This window comes from Phymastichus coffea, unplaced genomic scaffold (assembly GCF_024137745.1).
Source record: "Phymastichus coffea isolate CEN01 unplaced genomic scaffold, Cenicafe_Pcof_1.1 PCOF00022, whole genome shotgun sequence".
Classification (NCBI taxonomy): domain Eukaryota; kingdom Metazoa; phylum Arthropoda; class Insecta; order Hymenoptera; family Eulophidae; genus Phymastichus; species Phymastichus coffea.
The window spans coordinates 665,851-687,651 of NW_026706833.1; the positions used below are offsets into that span (position 1 = coordinate 665,851).

Sequence of the window (21,801 nt, forward strand, 5' to 3'; positions counted from 1 at the left end):
GGAACAGTTTTATATGACGTCACTCGCATAGGCCGTTGAGTCAATTCCCCACAAGTTGTATGCTTTACATACGCATACGCGTGCGCACGTGTATGTATAACTCATAAAAATTAAATGAATTTTTTTATGCAATGTATGGCATGTATGGAATGAATGGAATGTATGGCACGTATGGCATGTATGGAATTTTTTAATGGAGGATGGAAGGGGAAATCTCAATCGTTCGTTATAAAAATGAGCTGCATCTCATCAGCAGTTGCATTCGCATCCAGAGTGAACTAGTGTAAAGTGTGAAAGAAGAAAGGTTATACGAACATTCTACAATGAGCTCCAACAAGATTGACTATAGGTAATTATTTGTTTTATTGTTTATAGAACACACTTTATATATTTTTTAAAAATTTTTTTATTTGTGCAGATTTGAGCAAGCGAGGCTGGATAGCTTCACGTCTCAATGGACATGCGCACACGTACGACCAGCAGATCTTGCTGCGGCCAGATTTTATTATACGGGGCAGATCGATAAAGTGCGCTGTTTTGAATGTGGTATGGAAGTCTGTCGTTGGGAAGAAGGTTACGACCCTATGACGGAACATAAGCGCTGGGATGGCGACTGCCTTTTCATTCGTAACATAAGTTGCGGCAATGTGACGATCGGATCGAGCCCCGTACCGGTACCTCCTCCTCGAAGAAAAAGTAAAGATGTTTGTGGACCGTATAAGCTCGAGTATCGGGCAGCAACAGCGTGCGCAACAACTAGCCCACCTTCGAGTACAGAAGAGCCTGCGTTATCGTTATCGATTGAGAGTCTTGTTACAAAGCTTTTTTCCGATTTACATTTGACGGAGAAATGTGCTTCGAAAACCATAGCAAATGCAACTGTTGGTATGGTATCTGTTTGCGAAGAATTTGTACGCGGTTATAAGAAGAGTATCGATAAACAAAATGAAAAAATGAATAAAATTCGCGTTAGTTAATATAAGTTTTTTTATTAAACAAATAGTTAGTCTATGTTATATTTAACCATACGTTTGAATAGCACTGAAAAGTGCTGATTTATAAAAAAATAATATAAGATTTTTATTGAAAATTTAGCACTGATATATTTGCACATACGTTTGAATAGCACTTAAAAGTGCTGATTTATAGAAAAATAATATAAATTTTTTTTATTGAAAATTTAGCACTGCAAAGTGCTGTTTTAAATTGATCATGATATCGATTAACTGTCGGGATTGTACAGCTTCGTCAACTTGAAAAAAAAGTGGCCGAGAAAAGGGAAAAAATATTTACTTTATACTTACCTGCTTGTTTCGCTGAAAATGGGGGGGGGGGGGGGTAAGAATAAAGAAAAACACAAGGTTGAATTTATTCGTAATTTCAAATTGTTATTGTTTTAGTACTTACCTTTGCGGCTACGATATATTTGCACATACGTTTGAATAGCACTTAAAAGTGCTGATTTTTTAAAAAAATTATATAAGTTTTTTTTATTAAACAAATAGTTAGTCTATGTTATATTTAACCATACGTTTGAATAGCACTGAAAAGTGCTGCTTTATAAAAAAAATAATATAAATTTTTTTTATTGAAAATTTAGCACTGAAAAGTGCTGTTTTAAATTGATCATGATATCGATTAACTGTCGGGATTGTACAGCTTCGTCAACTTGAAAAAAAAAAAGTGGCCCAGAAAAGGGCCGATCGTTCGTTCGCTGCAACTTGTCACTGCCAACGGCTTGCCACCACCTACTCTTCGTCCGTTGCGTGAGAAATAAAGAGCGTACGCGCTATCGCGATCCTATATTAATACACATTGGCGTCTCTTCTCCGCACTAATCACATTTTCATTAGCTACTCCCACCACTAATTATGATTGTCTTATGCGTGCGACAAAATCAGTGCTGTCGCGTAGTCTCTCATCCCTACTCCCAAATCTTCGACCAATGACCGAAACGCGGCTAGTGTTTCAAAAGATGAATAAAAATTCGAACGCCTTGCAACGATACGTCATTGTGATTTTTTTGTCGTGGAGTTAAGTGAAGTGTTTAGTAAAATGAGTGATGAACGGGTGGAAAATTTGTTTTCCTTGGACGATGCGTCGTGGCAAGACGCACTTAATGAAGCGATCGAGGCGTTGGGCGAGGACATCGATCTTTCCGAAGATGAAGTCTTCGGATTGATCGATTTACCGGTGCAAGAAGCAGCGGTGGACGAAGTCGTCGTCGAGCAGCCGCGAACACCTTCGCCGAGGAGGAGGAACGACGACGACGATATCCACGAAGCGGCAACCATTCGGATGCCGCTGACACCTCCACCTTCAATATTGTAAGTACCTTTTTTTTTTCATTCTCTTTTACCCTCTCTCTCTCATTCTGTTTTTTATAATTAATACCATTATACTAATAACACAATTATATTTAAATTTTATTAATTTATTAATATAATGGTATTAGTTATACATAAATTTTTTTTAAATAATAAGAGCATATATGTTCTTAAATTAAAAAAAGAGGTTCTGTTCTTTTTTTCTGTATACTAATAACACTTATATATCTAATAATATTGTATTAATAAATTGATAAAATTTTATATAGATAATTTATCAATTTATTAATGTAAAAGTATTATTCGTTATATAATATTTATGTACGTGTGTATATGAGAGAGGGAGTATATACTCCAATTTTAAATTTAACATTCTTTTCTCTCACGTACTTAAAATTTCTTATTTTGCGATGTCCGGTTTTCGTCGTTGTAGTCGCGTTATCGGCATAGTATAAATACAAGTGTTTCCGATTACAGCAGGCATCGGACAGCTCCACTCGAATTACCGCCACCGTCTCCATGCTCCCGATCGTCTTAATATTTATTATTATACAGATAGATATATGAAACGATTTTTTTTTTCAAAATAAAGAATCTTTTTTTTTTTTTTTTTTTTGCAGGTCTGATGACGACGACGACGTGGAGATGGTCTGCGAGGTGATTGTCTTGCGTCGACCACCACCACCACCACCATCACGACGCGTGATATGCGTCGACCTGGTGACGCCTCGAGGAGCACCCGTGATGATGATCGACATCACAACGCCACAACAGCCGCTCTTGGTGAACTTAGTTTCACCACCAGCGATACAAGAGACGTCCTGCCGCCAACGAGAACAGGTATGATTCTTTTTTTCTCTTTTCTTTTTTTTTTAATCGGCAGTAGTATGTTCTAAGTTTTTTTCATTTTTTTTTGTTGCAGGTCGGCGATCACAACAACACCATGCCAGTATGCGGGGGCTGGGAGTGCGCACACTGCGCCGCACTATAGGAATTTTCGCCCAACTTTGAACGAAATCAAATAACTCAAGATCTAAAAGGGTTAGAGAAAATCGGGGGAACGGCATTTTGAAGCTTTTGTTAAGTAGATTAAGGGAAAAATAGTCCAATTCGAGAAAAAAAAAATTTTGAGCTCCAAATCGAAGGTCAAAACACGAGTTTTTAGGAAAATAAAGCTTTTTTATTTTTTCTAACATACTTACACCATGAAATTTGAAAAAGCAATGCAACAGAAGTGTAGCTCTTGAAAAAACAAGGCAGATAGCATTTTTTGTTTTTTTTTTTTACTTCAAGGTCAACGAAGTAATATTCGTCAAATCATCCACTTACCTATCGTGAGTGATTTAATTGACTTAACACAGTTTTTAGTTCTAGTACGGGTTACGAAGCTCTTGATGTGTGGCAAAAGTTCAAGAAACCATTAATAATAATTTGAAAGTCATTAATACGTTGAAGTACACACACAATTTGAGATAGCTACATTTTTTCACATGAAATAATTTGTTACAAATTCTCGAAACTCGTTGCTCATAAGACTGCGCGCCTGTAATGAACTTATAACCCTATTCATCTTCAGTGTCAGAGTATTCGTCGGAATCTACAATTTCAATTGATGACTTGAGAAGACTGGAAATCATATTTATTCATTCATTTATTGTTTCCATAAAAGTATTGTATCTCTGATTCAATGTTTGATACTCACTTCTCTTGAATATACTTTCGAATATTTGCTGGGATTCCATGTTTTCTGAGAATGGCCTTTCTTCTGATTATTCTCTTCTTTATGCCCATCAGAGATATTGCAGGATCACTCATTTCAATTGCTCTATTGTATAAATCTTGGGTACGATTTTCACGAGAACTTTGACGACAATGATGAGTTGTGTTTGATCTGAAGTATTTATGCCATGATTCCAAACCATCTTCAGCAAAATATGCGATTGGAAGAGGAAAATTTTCTGCTATTTGACATCCATGAATCAATAACTTGTGCGTAGTTGGATTCATTTTTGCCCAGGGGTACAGCGAATAGTATAATTTGTAAGTATCGAAAGTAAAATTTTTCATTCTATCTAAATCGAGTACTTTTTTACTTTTGAATGCGGCAAGAACAGTTGCTATATTTTCGACTAATTTTTCGTCGAGTTCTAAGGCTTCTGCGAACGCTGCTGGATTTCCAAAGCATATCCTAGCTAAATTTCCAGTATTTGTCGTTCCAGTACCTTGGAGCAATTGATCCGCTCGAATCGTTAACTTTTTGTACAAGTTTTCTTTGACAACATTTTCTCTGTCCTTGTATTTATCTGTAAAATAATAGTATTTCATTGCTAGCAATCTGCTTTACAAAACTATTAATCTGTATGTAATCTGGAGAGTGCTAAATGACTCGTGACTTTTTCCATCAATTATAAAGTTTAAGTCATGTTAAACAGTTGAAACGCTGCCCCAAAATATTGAAAACTTATTTATGATAAAAAATACACGTACCTTTGTCTTTGTCGATTCTTTCCCACTGTTGAAAAGGCTTGCGGTAACTCAGATTCATCAAATGCTCAAATGCTTTTATTTGACAGTGTAAAATACCTAATCCGAAATTTAGTGTATCTCCTTTTGATGTAAATTTATTCTTCAAATTACTAAATGTAGATGTTGTGAGCTGACAGCAAGGGCATCTTGACGCAGATGGATTGTTAGTAATAATATTCAAACACTTTCCATCGAACAAAGTAGGGTACACTTCAAACTTGACACGAACTTGTTTTTCATTTGATAAAATGAATTTATGAGCAGTGAGAAATTGTATCTCTTTGATCAACCGATCATACTCGACTTTCACGCTATCAGTAGTTTCTTGTTGATAACAAATTCTCACTGGTCTAAAAAATCTCACACTCATGGGAGTTGGATTTATCCAACTGTGCTCGCCATTTTTCGAGTCAAAAAGCTGAATTACTCCGATGCACGTTACGAATAGTGACAGTTGAGCATTTTTGTTTTCTAATTCTCCATTTTCAAATTTTTGTTGAGGATTTTTATGACCCGAAGAGCTGTCAAAGCCTATCGATACACGCATGTGTAAGTTGCGATATGTATTATTAGGCCATCCGAGCGCTACAGCTTCACATAATCGCTCAGCAGTTATATTGAGTAGCTCTTGCAAACGTACACAAACCTCAATGTCACTCTCAACTTGATAAGCTCGCGGATGACACTTTTTTTTCTCTTGCAGTAGTGCTTGATAGCTGGGATAAATATCGTATCCTAAGCTTTTTGTATCAGATATTAATGCTTCGTATTGATTTTTACTGTAGTCATTTTCTAAAAAAAAACCCAAAGCCGAACTAAGTGTATGTTTTCTTGCCAGTACTTCTTTTTCTCCTTCTTCTTCTGTCTGATCTTCTATGATCTTTTTTGCATTCATCTTTTCTGCCATCGATATCACTTCATCATTGTACTTGGGATCATTCAACAAATCTTTAGCTCGATTTCTTAAAGTAGTTCTTGAAACACGCATCTCACGCACATTGATTTTTTTCCGACCACTGTTAATGACATCTCGTCGGACTTTTTTTGGTCTGCCTCTTCCTTTCGGTTGTTTATTTTTATTCTTTCGGCCCATGGTGAGTTACTACTTATTTGAAAAAAGTCGTGTCTTGAAATACCTGGTGATGTAAGTTTCGTATCGTACAATATTCAGAATACTCATCACGAATTTTCCATTCGTTTACCGTATTACGAGCAGATTTCTTACACGAGATTGGCGAATAAAAATCATAGAAACGCTAATTTAAACTTACCATCAGTTTATGAAACGTCAAATTAGACCATACAATTTTACGGAATTATTACACTCTATTGAACACTGGAAATTATTGATAATCGCAGTTCAATCGTAATGAATATACGTGCTGTAAAACTATTCTCGTACAAGTTACTCACTTGAATGAATGTAAAATGTCTTACATCAGTTTCATCAGAACAGAGGTGAATGATAAAGTCAAGCATGTAAACATTGTATATATTACGATTTCATTCTACTGACCTACTGTTGTACAGTGAAAGAGTTTCTAAGAGAAACTATATAGATATACATTTTTTCAGTAATTTATTTTTCTATTATAAATCTTTCAATTATAAATATCAGTCTATATTTTATGAATCAGGTTTTCAACTATTATTTCAATACTCATTTCGATAGCATCATATAATTTTGTGTATTTTGTAAATCTAAAATTATAGTTTATGCAAGATTTGAAAATGATAGGAGTTTGTGAGTTTGAGATATTTTTTTGATCAAATTAAAAAAAAATTAAAAGTGGTTCAATAAAGGTTCGAATTTCGAGAATTTGTAACAAATTATTTCATGTAAAAAAATGTAGCTATCTCAAATTGTGTGTGTACTTCAACGTATTAATGACTTTCAAATTATTATTAATGGTTTCTTGAACTTTTGCCACACATCAAGAGCTTCGTAACCCGTACTAGAACTAAAAACTGTGTTAAGTCAATTAAATCACTCACGATAGGTAAGTGGATGATTTGACGAATATTACTTCGTTGACCTTGAAGTAAAAAAAAAAAACAAAAAATGCTATCTGCCTTGTTTTTTCAAGAGCTACACTTCTGTTGCATTGCTTTTTCAAATTTCATGGTGTAAGTATGTTAGAAAAAATAAAAAAGCTTTATTTTCCTAAAAACTCGTGTTTTGACCTTCGATTTGGAGCTCAAAATTTTTTTTTTCTCGAATTGGACTATTTTTCCCTTAATCTACTTAACAAAAGCTTCAAAATGCCGTTCCCCGATTTTCTCTAACCCTTTTAGATCTTGAGTTATTTGATTTCGTTCAAAGTTGGGCGAAAATTCCTATAGTGCGCCGCTGGTCGCTGCAGTCGGCAGCCGCAGTGGGTGGGATCACCACCGCAGCGCGGTAGCAGGCGGCACGTCGATCGGAACGGGCCGGTCAGACAGGTGGTGCGAAGATTATTCGCATCACGGTCGAGCAGTCCCGAAGATTCCCCCGCTGTTCGCCAGCCTTCTCGGTCGCCGTCGCCAGCTCCGTTGAGTAGGCAGCCTTCTAGATCGCCCGCGGAATTATCCACAACGGCGCTTATGCAGAGTCTCCGCATCGCGGAGAAAAAGCGCCTGCGCGTCACGGACGAAACCGTCGACGGCGCCCCGCGGTACAAAATAGCAAAATTTTTCACCGCTGACGACGACGACGACGACGACGGCGACGACGACGACGACGGCGACGACGACGACGACGCCGACGACGCCGACGACGACGCCGACGACGACGACGACGACGCCGACGACGCCGACGACGACGACGACGCCGACGACGACGACGACGCCGATGATAATGATGATGGCGAAAACTAGGCGTTAGTTTTTTTATACATTTTTGTACATTTTTTTGTATTTTTTTGTACATTTTTTGTATTTTTTGTAGATTTTTTATATTTTGTTATATAATAAATAATTATTAATAATAATGTCTTTTCTTATAAATAATAATTAATAATATATCTTTTCTTATTTCAGCGATCAGACACACACACACACACACACACACACACACACACACACATTGATAATATATCTATATAATAAATATCTATGTATAATATTTATTAAAATTTATTGTATTAGCGCTTGGGCCCTCCCCAGCAGCAGCAGCAGCAGCAGCAGCAGCAGCCGCCGGCGCCACCCCCCACATATCAATCGCGTGTGTAGCTAGTATACACAATACGGTATTGCCCGTGGTAACAGTGGCTGTAGCTCTAGCGGTAGAGCATCGGCCTGCGGATCCGGAGGTCGCGCGTTCGATCCCCCGATCCGTCCGTTTTTTTTTCAGATAAATCTATAAATTTAAAACACGCGCGCGCACGCACACACACACACACACACACACACACACACACGCACACACAATAAAACAATCAAAACGCGTAACACAGAACGCGCGCGTAGTGCATAGGAATCAAATCAGTGGGAGAGGGGGAAATGCAGAGAACGCACGCCACATCAGATCAAGCCACATCAGATCAACTCAGTAGGGGAGGGGGAGTGCGTAGAACGCACCGGTATACGCCACATCAGATCAACTCAGTAGGGGAGGGGGAGTGCGTAGAACGCACCGGTATAACTCAGTAGCAGGGGGGGAGGGAGGTGAGTCGACAGCGCACGGGCCGATCGGAGGGGGGGGGGGTGAACATGCACACACCTCAACTCACACGCTTCAACTCAGTGAGCTAGTACCCCTCTGAGTTGATGCTCCTCTAGTTTACCTACTCTCGTATGGTTTGCGAAGAAAGTTAGAATATATTATCTTCCATACGAAGAAAAGGACTCTAGAAAAGGTACTTGGGAGCAGATAGCACGAGAACGCGTGCGCTTCTAAACACGTATTGCTGAATTGAATAAAGTTATATTACGAGTATTATTCAAGAAACGTATACTGATGAATCGAATGCTTGGTCCTATATTAGAAAATCATGACACTATATATAAATATATATATAAAATAAAATAGAAACCTAAGTTAAAATAAAGGGAGACGTTTGTGGCGGCTCGAAAACTAAATTAATGGGGAGAGGTTTTAAAAGAGTTGCGATCCTTGAAGAGCTTCATTCTGTCTCAAGAATCGAGTAGTAGCTATTATAGCAGCAGCAGCAGTAGTGGCAGCAGCAATAGTTGTTGTAGAAGAAGGCGTAACATTCTAGAACTCTTTACCTACAGCAAGATGAGTTTTGAATTGTTGAATAACATTAGAATGAAGCTCTTCGACGTACATCCTGAAAAATGAAATCATGAATTGCATGAAGGTCAGAATTACCTAATAACATATACATGAGGCAAGATGAATCTCAAATTATTCTTGAACTCGATTGTGAGTTCGAAATTGTTCTACCGGACCGAATTTTAAGATCGATAATTAATCATTATGATCTTTTTATTGATTTATCAGAGTTCAAAAATATGCACTATTTATTCAATATCATGGATGTGAACGATTTCAATTTATTATCTGAATATATTTTTATATATTCTTATATGTCAATAAATATTATATTATATAAATTATTTTCTGGAGAGGTGAATGAGTCATTAGCGTTTCTATGAAAGCAGGTTTTGGCTTGTCTTAATTTGACTCACTAGTGACGAAGATAAAATGGAAGCATCTCACAGGTATTAGAGAAGGTTTGGGCTCTTATCCTTGAAATAAAATAAACACAATGTAATATTTATAAATGAAAATACCACTATTTAGTTCAATAATAAGCTAGATTAATATAAATTTATATTTGTAATCCATTTATTTACAGTCTCCTTATTTACCCAAGAATTATGAGTATTATCAAAGCCGAGCCATTTTACGAAGACTTCATTACTCCGTCTTCTGAGAATTTTTTTTACAAGATAGACATCAGGATACACACCTCTTTGTAGTTCTTATTCGTGAAAACTACTAACAATGAGATTTTCTTGGTAATCTAATAAGTGATATGTTACAGGTTTAGTTCTCGAAATAAGATCAATAGTAAAAATTTCTGTAGACCAACATATACCCATGTCCTTTTTTAAAAATGTGTTTACCCTTGCTCCCTCGCACTTTATTTGCTACTCGGAATTTTGGATTTTTGAAAAGACGTTGATCGCAAGAAAATCGTGTCAAGACATGCATTTCATTTTCTTTAGTCACGTCTTTAGGCTTCATATTTACCGTGCGATGTTTTCGATTATTATAAGATTGTATTAAACTCGAAAGAAAGTCAATTTACTTATAATTTCCTTGGAAACTGAGTTTATTCCGTCCTACATTCACGATGTCATTACCGTACAATAAACCATTTTTTAATTCTTGTACATCTGCTCTAAAAAAATATAATATACATGTAGTTCCGCTTATAAGTACAAAATCGAACAATATTGTAAACCTGGGCAAGGATCGTAATGACAAATATTATATTGTATATATATTATATTGTATTTCAATGCAATCAGTGCCCGGCTATTTATATAGGACAGACAAAAAGAATATTAAAACAAGGAATTAGTGGATATGAAAATACTTTTATAGAAAAATTGTTACCAATACCAAAGCACCTTGTTGACGGACACATAGTTTCAATTTTAATAATATTCGACAATAATATTAATATTAGACAAAGAGATTAATAAGAAAAAAAATACTATTAATAGACAAGAGGATGCTCAATTCTTAGCAAACAATAAAGTAGCATTTTTTAATTTATTAAATAGCTTTAATTTCTTAATAGCTTAATATGCTTATTATTAGTTCCATAGATCTTTTCAATACATTGGTTCCCTTATAATTTGGACTACATCTTTGTTTTAATAAAATAAACTTTGAGTTAAAGAATACGAGGTGTGTTCAAAAAGTAAGGTGACTTTGTATTTTTAAGAAAAAATATTTATTTATTTATCAATATTTATGTTGTCCCCTTCAAAGTAATCCCCCTCAGATACAATACACTTATGCCAACGGTTTTTCCAATCCTCAAAGCACTTCTCATAAGCACTTTTCGGTATAGCCTTGAGCTCTTCCAGCGATGCAGTCTTTATCTCTTCAATCGTTGCAAATCTCCGTCCTTTCATAGGTCTCTTTAGTTTCGGGAACAAGAAAAAGTCACATGGGGCCAAATTCGGTGAATATGGTGGCTGAGGCATGATTATGGTGTTGTTTTTGGCCAAAAAATCTCTCACAAGCAAAGATGAGTGAGCAGGGGCATTATCGTAATGCAAAAGCCATGAATTGTTTTTCAATAATTCTGGGCGTTTTCTTCGTATTGCTTCTCGCAAACGGCGTATAACTTCAAGATAATACTGTTTATTGACCGTACGTCCATAAGGTAAGAACTCCTGATGCACCACGCCATGGTAATCGAAGAAAACAGTGAGCAAAACTTTGCCATTTGATCAAACTTGGCGTGCTTTTTTCGGTCTTGGCTCATCTGGGCCCTTCCATTGAGACGATTGGACTTTGGTTTCGATATCATAACCATATACCCATGATTCGTCACCAGTTATGACCCTTTCGAGTAAATCTGGGTCGTCGTTGACGTCATTCAACAGTTCTTGAGCGATGCTCATGCGACGGTTCTTTTGGTCAAAATTTAGCAATTTCGGAACAAACTTCGCTCACACACGTCTCATGCCCAAAACGTTAGAAAAAATTTCATGGCACGAGCCAAGCGATATACCAACATCCTCAGCAACTTCTCTGATAGTGATTCAACGATTTTCTAGAACAATTTTCTTCATTGCTTGAATGTTTTCATCAGTTGTTGACGTGCTTGGGCGTCCAGAGCGAGGCTCGTCATTGACATCTTCCCGGCCATCTTGGAAGAGTTTGTACCACTTGTAAACATTTTTTTTACTCAGAACAGTTTCACCGTATGCCACCGTCAACATTTCAAGTGTTTCGGAGCACTTTATTTTATTTTTTACACAAAATTTGAGGCAAATCCTTTGATCCATATTTTTCGATAGCCGAGCACGCAAAACACTTATAACCTTTACGCCTCTCACAACCAAACGAAAAATGCTATACATTTGAAACTTGGTACAGATGTTCGGGAAGAGTGTACCAACATAACAAAATAAAAAAATCGATAATATGTGATTTTCTACGTCCCCAGACATTTTAAAACGAAGCGTAAAAAAAAGTTAAATTCCTTTATTTTTTTAATGCGCTAAAAAACCGAAAAAAAATGTTTTCTCTATTTCTTTATTTTGACTTTATTTTCGTATTCTTGAGCACAAAATGAAACTTTTTTCTCCTTGGCATTTTTTTCCAAAACGTACGTAAGTCGAAGTTATTGAGGATTGAAAAAAAAGGTTATTTTTTTACAAAAAACGCCATAACTCGGTTAAAAAACATCGGATAGAAGCTCGCGGGGGCTAATTTTAAAGGTAAAGACATTACCCTCCGAACCCCTCTGGTCGATTTGCCCTCCACCGCCTGGTTCTACATTGGCATTGATTTCAGTCGAGGTTAAAAAAATTGAAATTTTTTTAATCAGTTTTTTTACTGTAAAAAACACATATTTTCATTTTTAAGTCTCTGCACGTCTTAAATGGAAGCTTTTGCAATTACCTTTAAAATGCCCTGCTGTTTTTTGTGATACGATGATTTCCGACCGAGATACAAAACTTTCAAGTTTGCCTAATTTTGAGGTAAGCATGGCAAAAGTGATTGACGGGCAGTGTAGATACTGTTATTCACATTCATTTTAAATTTCTTATAACTTCAAGAGTCTGACTACGTTTTATAAAAACCATAGTAACTTCATGATTGAAAACTTATTGGATATCACTATAATTAGAAGTTCCATTAGGACAATGGAAAATTTATATATATTTATAGCCTGAAATATACTAACTAATAAATTAATCACTCAAAAGACTTATAAACATTATGCTGAACGATTGCTTTAAAATTAAGAATAACTTACTTGACTCTTTTGCTCCTTTGCGAAAGGAATCATAGAGAGTTTTCGTATCATCTCGAATACAGCTTATAAAGTGCCCTTGTTTACTTTCCGTGAAAAATTTAGAAATATGGATATATTCAGCACCCTGTAATTTACGATATAAAAGTTATTTATTATCATTTATATCCGAATATAAGTATACCAATTCCAAATATATACAAGTTTTTCATTAGCCCAAAGTCAGGGATACATCAGCTTCAAATTTATAATATTATTTATACTGAAAATGAACCCAACGGTTCGATATTCAACATAAGAAAAGGTACTATTGAAAAATAAACTTTCTCGTGTACAGAATATGTGAGTAATATCTGAAATTGGAAAGAAAATGTATTTCTGGCTTTTTAAAAGTGAAGAGATATTAAAAAGCTTGCTGGTTTTTATCATATTGTAATTTGCAAAAAGATCAGTATAGAATTTAGTGTAGACTTCGTTCGTTAGAGTGACAGATGAGGCTATAAAATACAAGAGTGTTTTTATGTATTTAGACCTACTGATTACAAATCTTGAGAAAAGGCAAAAAATAGACAAGTAACAAGTTATCAACAATTTAACTGTTTTGTAACGGAATTGATGAAACCAACAATTTAATTAAATTTTTGCTCGACGCCGTCCACGCAATATTTAAAAGTGATGAACTCGGCAAGCACGAATGTGTTAATCGCGCGCGAAATACCGGAAGGAAGGATGCGAAAAAGGATTAAGTTGCAATGACACTCGCAACGTATCAACAATCGGATTTAATCCTATTCTCAAAATATCAAAGGAAATAAAAAAAATACATATAAATACTAGGCGGAGTGTGTCCACTCCATCTAATATCAAACAGTGGTCTAATACATGAAATCTACTCAATCGGATTATCTAACGGATTATCTAACGATTATCTAACGGATTACTAACGCTTGATAATCCAATTGAGGCACGATCATGCGCGAGACCTCAGACCTGGCACGGGTCATTTATTGTAAAAGTAAACAGAAATTAACATACGTCTTAAATCTATCACAAATCCCAGTACGCAACCTTGTGCTGAGCTCATCGCAAAGACAGAGACCAGCAGCGGTCAACAACCAACTTTTGAGCAGCGGAAATATCCGTTACAATGTTAAGCTACTAAATGGTGTCATAATAGATACATTGAACAAATGTGTTCTATTTCATATAAGTCAAGCTAGCTGAGTTTCTATTTGATTGAAATCATAAAATACAAAACGTCGAGTGATCGGATTGATAATCAATACTGAATGTTATTATCAAGCATATTCGAAAGAGGGCGCTGCGGTAATACTAATTCGAAATTTAAAAGTATATATATACACTATTTTATAGAATAAAATTTATCAAAAACAATGGAATCAGGAAAAATTATTTATGATAATTTAAAGAGAAAACATTAAAAAATTTTAAAATATGATATTTTTTTTTATTATTGGCCTTTAATTTTAGATTAACCCATTAATACCCAAGCCGAATCTGGTAGAGATAACCTTGAAATAACTATTGAGTTCATGTTATAGCTCAAAAATAATTTACACGTGTTTTTTCTTTTTGCATTTCCAATTGTTTATAAAAAGTTATTTAAACAAATTGACCAAAGTTTTAGTTTTTTGAAAAACTATTTACAGCAATCGGTTCTACGGGAAAAACCAAGGCGAAAACCTCTGTAGCGTTTTTTTGTCAGACTTGATTTTGTTGGTGTAATTTCGTTATAAACAATTTGAAACTGAGAAGTGATGCTGACCTCGTTGTATCCCAAGCCGAATCTAGTCGAGATAGCCTTGAAATAACTATTGGGTTCATGTTATAGCTCAAAAATAATTTACACGTATTTTTTCTTTTTGCATTTCCAATTGTTTATAAAAAGTTATTTAAACAAATTGACAATCGATTCTACGGGAAAAACCAAGGCGAAAACCTCTTTAGCCTTTTATCATACAATTGTAATTAGAAATCATAAACCAGTTTCCATCATTTGAATTTGACGAACCGAATGTGAACTAAAAATAACTTGAAAAAGATTTTTTACGGTTGTACTGAAATAACCACACCATCAGTAGAAATTCCTCATAATTTTATAATTCTTTCTAATTTTCATTCCTATCTTCATTTCAAATGTAAATCGACTAAATAGTTCGGTGTCATATACTATTTCGACGATAGCTTGTCACTCAGTGAAATAGAAGACCATTCTATTATATTGAATAAATTACTGATTTTGTTCTTTTTATATACTTCAATATAAAACGGTAATACCGTGATGAAGCGAAGAATTGCTGATTTGAATGAGATGGTTCACGGTGATGATATAGATGGTGACCATCATGTTGATATTGCATTTCTTCCAACAGAGCATGAGAGCTCAGATGAAGGTTCAAGTAATGAAGAAGAAGAATATACTTTACTTCGGCCGCTTCCTACAGGATCGTATGAACATATAAAGAGTTCTTATACTAGTGACCAGAAGTTACTAGAACCGAATCATAAGTATGATTGGCGTGATAATGCTTTGAATTATGACGATCTTCCAGATGATGACTATGATCTTTCATCTATTTCATCATTTTACTCAAAAAGTTTTTTGGAATTGTTTGAACTCTTTTTTTTTCTCAATCAATGAAAAACTTTATTATAGAAGCTACTTTCGAAAACCACTTTGAATTGACCAATGATGATTTAGACCGATTCATCGTGATCATTACGATTACTATAGTCAATTCTAGGAAAAAGCAGTCTGACTATTGGTCCAACAAACGATTTTGCAGTGTCCAATAGTAAAAGAACTTATGCCAAAGGGAAAATTTGTAAAAATAAAAAAAAAACATTAGGTTTCATAAACTTCAAGACAAAGATGAAAAAGATAAAGTCTGGAAAGTCAGATACTTATTTGAATTATTTAGGGAAAATTGTATGAGATATGGATTTTTTTATTATAATTTGTCAATTGACGAAGTTATGGTCAAATATTTTGGAAGATTTAGCATCAAGCAATGCATTAGGAACAAACCTATAAGATTTGGGATAAAGTTATGTGCACTATGTTCTTCAGATGGATATATATATGATTTAGATATATATACGGGCAAGTTTGGTACTGAATCTGAAAATCCTTTAGCTTCTGTTTGTTTGGGATCGAGAGTGGTTATCAAATTACTTCAAAGATTCCTGGAGACGGTTAAAAATGAAAATCTGGCAAAATATCATTTGTTTTTTGATAACTTCTTTACATCTCCAGATCTCATGATTCACTTAAGAAATATTGGATTATCGGGTACAGGAACTGTTCGTCAAAATCGCGTCAAAGCAAAAATCGATATGTCAAAGAAAGCTGATAGAGTAACCACTATCTCAGTTCATGAAGCCAATTCAAAACTGAATTACATAACGGTGATGGACTCAAAACCCGTAACAGTTCTCTCAACTAAATACTGAGATGAACCGAAATTTGAAATGAAAAGCTGGCATAATAAAACTAAACAAAAAATTCTCTTTCCTCAAGCTTTCTCAATGTATAAAAGGCACATGGGTGGAGTAGACTTACACGACCAGCATTGTAATGCACTTATGCCTACAATCCGAAGCAAAAAATGGACGTGGTGTCTCTTCATGAGACTTATTCAAGCTTCATTAGCTAATACTACTGTTATTTACAATAAACTCCATCCAGATGAGAAGTAAAGTTCAAAAGATATTGTGGAGGAAGTTTGTGAATATTATATTCAAAAACTCGAAAATACTCATCGACCCAAACGACAGAAAAAAGTTGAAACTCCGACAGAGGAACATCATATAAAGGTTGGGAAACGTAGAAAGTGTGACAACGAAAATTGTTCAGTATTGACTGAATATTGTTGTTCTAAATGTGATATTTATTTTTGCAAAACTCACAGAGAAAATCATTCGTAATTGTTTTTAAGGATCTGTTTTGAAGAAAGTAGTTCTTTTACCCATAATGATTAACAAAAACAGTTGGGTCGAGAAAAATAATGTTAGAGACGTCTTTGTCAGCATCACTTCTCAGTTTCAAATTGTTTATAACGAATATACACCTACAAAATCGAGTCTGACAAGAAAATCTTATAGAGGTTTTCGCCTTGGATTTTCCCGTAGAATCGATTGCCGTAAATAGTTTTTCAAAAAACTAAAACTTTTGTCAATTTGTTTAAATAACTTTTTATAAACAATTGGAAATGCAAAAAGAAAAAACCAATGTAAATTATTTTTGAGCTATAACATGAACCCAATAGTTATTTCAAGGCTATCTCTACCAGAATCGGCTTGGGTATTAATGGGTTAATGACCATTATATTTTCAAATTATTTGTGAGCATAAAACAAAAATTTTTTTTAAATAAAAAAGAAGAATTTTTGACACAAATTCAGATGTAGAGTCGTCTGTGGTACGCTGTATGCAGTAAAAGATTTCTTTTTATTAATGAATAGATAAGCAATGTATGTCCTGGGACACAAAGAGGCCACCCGATGAAGGTGTCGTGGTATCGCGCTATCACTCTCTATCCCTCTCTCTCGCTTTCGTAGCATTTCTGGCTTGAGGTGCGCTGACTAAACTATATGTTAGCTAGGTGCATTCCTAATAGTAAAGGTACTTTTCTCTCTCTTTCTCTAGTATTTGTTACGATTTATCTATGAATTCAAATTATATAAAAGCTTTTCCCCACTTTTTCGTATGACTATCTCCTCTTCAGCCCACACCGCTGAAACCGCTGCTTACAGCACCACCATAGTCCTTAAAAACCGCGCTCGACTGGAAAAGAACACAGTCTTTCCAGACGGCCCGATTCACTAGCTTCCTTAGCAGTGACAAACAGTATTAGTAGCAGTAGTAGTAGTAGTTGTAGTAGTAGTAGTAGCAGTAGTAGTAGTAGTTGTAGTAGTAGTAGTAGCAGTAGTAGTAGTAGTTGTAGTAGTAGTTGTAGTAGTAGTAGTAGCAGTAGTAGTAGTAGTTGTAGTAGTAGTAGTAGCAGTAGTAGTAGTAGTTGTAGTAGTAGTAGTAGTAGCAGTAGTAGTAGTAGTAGTAGTAGTAGCAGTAGTAGTAGTAGTTGTAGTAGTAGTAGTAGTAGTAGCAGTAGTAGTAGTAGCAGTAGTAGTAGTAGTTGTAGTAGTAGTAGTAGTAGCAGTAGTAGTAGTAGTTGTAGTAGTAGTAGTACTAGTAGTAGGGGAAAGGGTTCGGTTGTGGACACCACTTTTTTTTTGGCTCATAACATTTCACCAAGTGTATATTTCTTCGGCATATGGGTATCTGTGGAAAGCTAGAGACCTTAGCTAACTACCAACGAAGGGACAAAATTGATTCCGTCAAATAGAAACATTTTTTTGTTAATATTGTGAAGTGGTCATTTTCGGCCAAAATAGTTTTTTGGTCCGGTTGTGAGCACCCTTGCAAAATCTGCTGAAAATGGGAAAATATGAAGAAAAATCACCAAGAATATAGAAAAAGTGAAAGTTTATTTATTTTAGAATATAACTCTTTTCGAACAATATTGCAGAACAACGTTTTAGACAACTATTTTGCAATTTAGAACAACTATTTAACATTTTAGAACAACTACTTAACATTTTAGAACAAACTATTTTAGAACAACATTTTAAAAATTTGTGACATTATTCTTCGTTTGAAACACAATGTTTTCATGTGAAATACTTGGCGCGCATGCCTGCACGTCGATATTTCACCATTTAAAAAAAAAAAAAACGGGCGCCCACAACAGAACTAATTTCGGTGCCCACAATTGAACTTGCCAGGCATCTTAAGAAGTGGTGAAAAGAAATTTTTGGTTTTAACATATAAGTTGCAATCGATATTGCATCACAAAGTAGGAGTAACTTCCTACTGAATAAATATGCATTACACTTACCTTCAATGATTCACTTAGATTTCTAATACTATTGAAAAAGTTTAAATAAATTTTTGTGATTTTTTTTCAAGCACAGAAAAATTAAATTACTCACAAAACAAAGTAAACGCGTTTCTTCGATTCAATATTTGGCATAAAAAAAAGGCTGCCATAATACATAAATGACATTTCTTAGACAAACCTCATCTGTTTTCTGTTAGCAGAAACGCAGGGGTGTCCACAACCGAACCGTGCCCACAACAAAACCACTTACCCTAGTACTAGTAGTAGTAGTAGTAGTAGTAGTAGTAGTAGTAGTAGTGATGGTAGTAGTAGTGGTTATCTCACGCGCATTTCCAACACAATGGCTTCTATTTCTTATTTTGAAAATACAGTACGTGATTTATAGAAAGCCTATTACAACTCAGACGTAGACAAAGATGATTTTATTAGATGGAAAGATAGAGTAATTACTGCCTTGAATTCTCTTGAAAAATATATGTTGCAGCCTAACTTAAGTAGAACAATACAGCAGAGATGTCAAACTTGCGTATCTCATTTAAATTCAATTGAAATCAAATTGAATAATTTCATAAAAGTCGGCGGAAATGTTAACCCATTACGAGTCATTACAAACCAAATTCAAGGGGATGGAGTTATTTGGCGTGAAATAAATTCTGCATTTGAAGAACGTAATATAATGAACAGTAATGACTGTATTCATAGTCAATAAAAAACATACAGATATAAAGTCACTCTTATAAGCAGCAAATAAACTCTTACAATTACAAATACCAAAATATCTTACAATTTATAATGCTCTAAAAATAAAGATAGAAATATCAGCTCAATTTTGTGTAATACACGATAATGTAGAGAATAGTCAAATAAATTATTTCAACACTGAAAATGAATAAAATCCTTTTATAGAACAACACATCTTGAATCATGGTTTACAGAAAATATTGAAGATGTTATACTTAAAAATTTAGAAGAATTTCCAAAAAAAAAATTCCGGTTGGACATTAAAAACTAACATTGGTATTACTGTTAATATAAATAAGTTTAATCATTTCAAACCTGGCTCATATATTCAACTACTAAAACAAATAGCAGATAAAAAAGCATGTATTAATGTTCAAAATATAGATAATGAATGTTTTAAATGGTCTGTGCTTGCCTGTCTTCATCCAGCTAGATCTTATAGCGAAAGAGTTCAAAATGATATGTCGTTTGCAAATGAGTTGCAATTCGATGGCATGAACTTTCCTGTTGAGGTAACGAATGTTCCTAAATTTGAAAAATTGAATAGTATTTCAATAAACCTATACATACAAAAGAACACCGATTCAAAGTTATACCCTATTGTGTATCAACTTTAAAACAAGATAAGCACATCAAACCTGGCTCATATATTCAACTACCAAAACAAATAGCAGATAAAAAAGCATGTACCAATATTCAAAATACAGATAATGAATGTTTTAAATGGGCTGTGCTTGCCTGTCTTCATCCAGCTAGATTTCATAGCGAAAGAATTCAAAATGATATGCCCTTTGAGAATGAATTGAAATTCGATTATATAAACTTTCCTATTGAGGTAAAAAATATTCCTAAATTTGAAAAATTGAATATTATTTCAATAACTCTATACATACTAAACAAATACGGTTTCAAATTCGAAATCTCACCCTATTATATATCAAGTTTAAAACAAGATAAGCACGTCAATCTTTTGTTACTACAAAGCGATTATATTGATGAAAATGAAACAGAAAAATCTAATAGTTCAAATAACAATGACAATTTTAAATTAAAATTCCACTATGTATAGATTAAAACATTATTTGCTCTGGTTAGAAGGCAAGTAAAGAAACATGCTTCACACATTTATTCATGTGAACGCTGTCTCCATTATTTGAATGATAAAGCAAAGTTGAATATTCATGAGGGAGATTGTTCAAAGTTAAATAAATATAAAGTTAATTTACTTCATTTTTTTCTTCTCAGATTTAATCATTACGATCGAAAAGAAATGGTTCCATTTATTATATATTCTGATTTAGAATGCTTATTGAAACCAGTAAATAATGGACGATCCTTCCAACATCATGAATCCTTTAGTGTTGGACTTTATATAAAATGTAGTTAGGATGGTTCTAAATCAATCTTTAAGATGTATAGAAAAAAATAAAATAAAGAAAAATCACTAGCACTTTTGTTACATGAAATAAATAAAATATATAAGAATTCTATAGAAATGAATCTTTCATGGCGCAATGAAATAGATTTCAAAATGTACAAAGTGTGTCATATTTGTAGAAAATATTTTCAACGTGATGAAATAAGAGTTAGAGATCATTGTTATTTGAGGGATCGATTTAGAGGTGTCGCAGATCCAGCCTATAATTCAAATTATAAGAATCCTTATTTTCGTCTACCAGTTGTCTTCCATAACCTTACTGGCTATGATTCTCATTTTATTATAAAAGAAATAGCTACTAGCTTCGATCTTGAGGGAAATGTGATTGTTCTAGCTGAAAATAGGGAGAGTTATATAGCTTTCACAAAACACGTCGACGGTAGTACCATTAATTTCGAATCATTGATTCGTATCGATTTATGCCATCATCTTTCGAAAAACTAGCTTCATACTTAACCAAACTAAACATCGTAGATCATGAATTCAAGAAAGATAAATTTACGAAAACACAAATAAAATTACCGAAGAGAGAAGGCGTTTTTCCATACGAGTATATTAATAGTTTTGAAAGATTAAAACAGACTCAACTACTTCCATTGATGACTTTTATAGCCAAATGATAGATAGCAACATCTCTGAAGCTGACTATGAGCATGCTCAAAAAGTGTGGAATGCATTTGACATCATTGATTTAGGACAGTATTCTGATTTATATTTAAAAACTGACGTATTACTCTTGGCCGATATTTTTGAAAATTTTCGTAAAAGTTGTATGAATGCTTATCGGAGTCGATCCCGCATACTATTATACTACTCCTGGATTAACATGGGATGCTATATTAAAGTGTATAAATACTAAGCTAAAACTCTTAACTGATATAGACAAGATTTTATTCA

At 34.4% G+C, this 21,801-nt stretch overlaps 1 protein-coding gene across 1 annotated transcript in view; it reads right to left on the reverse strand.

Annotated features, from left to right (window-relative positions):
* LOC131675456 (long-chain-fatty-acid--CoA ligase 5) overlaps nucleotides 1-21,801 on the reverse strand; it is a 688,157-nt gene that overhangs the window by 558,631 nt on the left and 107,725 nt on the right. Inside the window, exon 2 of the mRNA XM_058954441.1 lies at nucleotides 12,809-12,932. Within this exon, the coding sequence (XP_058810424.1) occupies nucleotides 12,809-12,932 (124 nt within the window). The remainder of the gene's footprint in view (nucleotides 1-12,808; nucleotides 12,933-21,801) is intronic.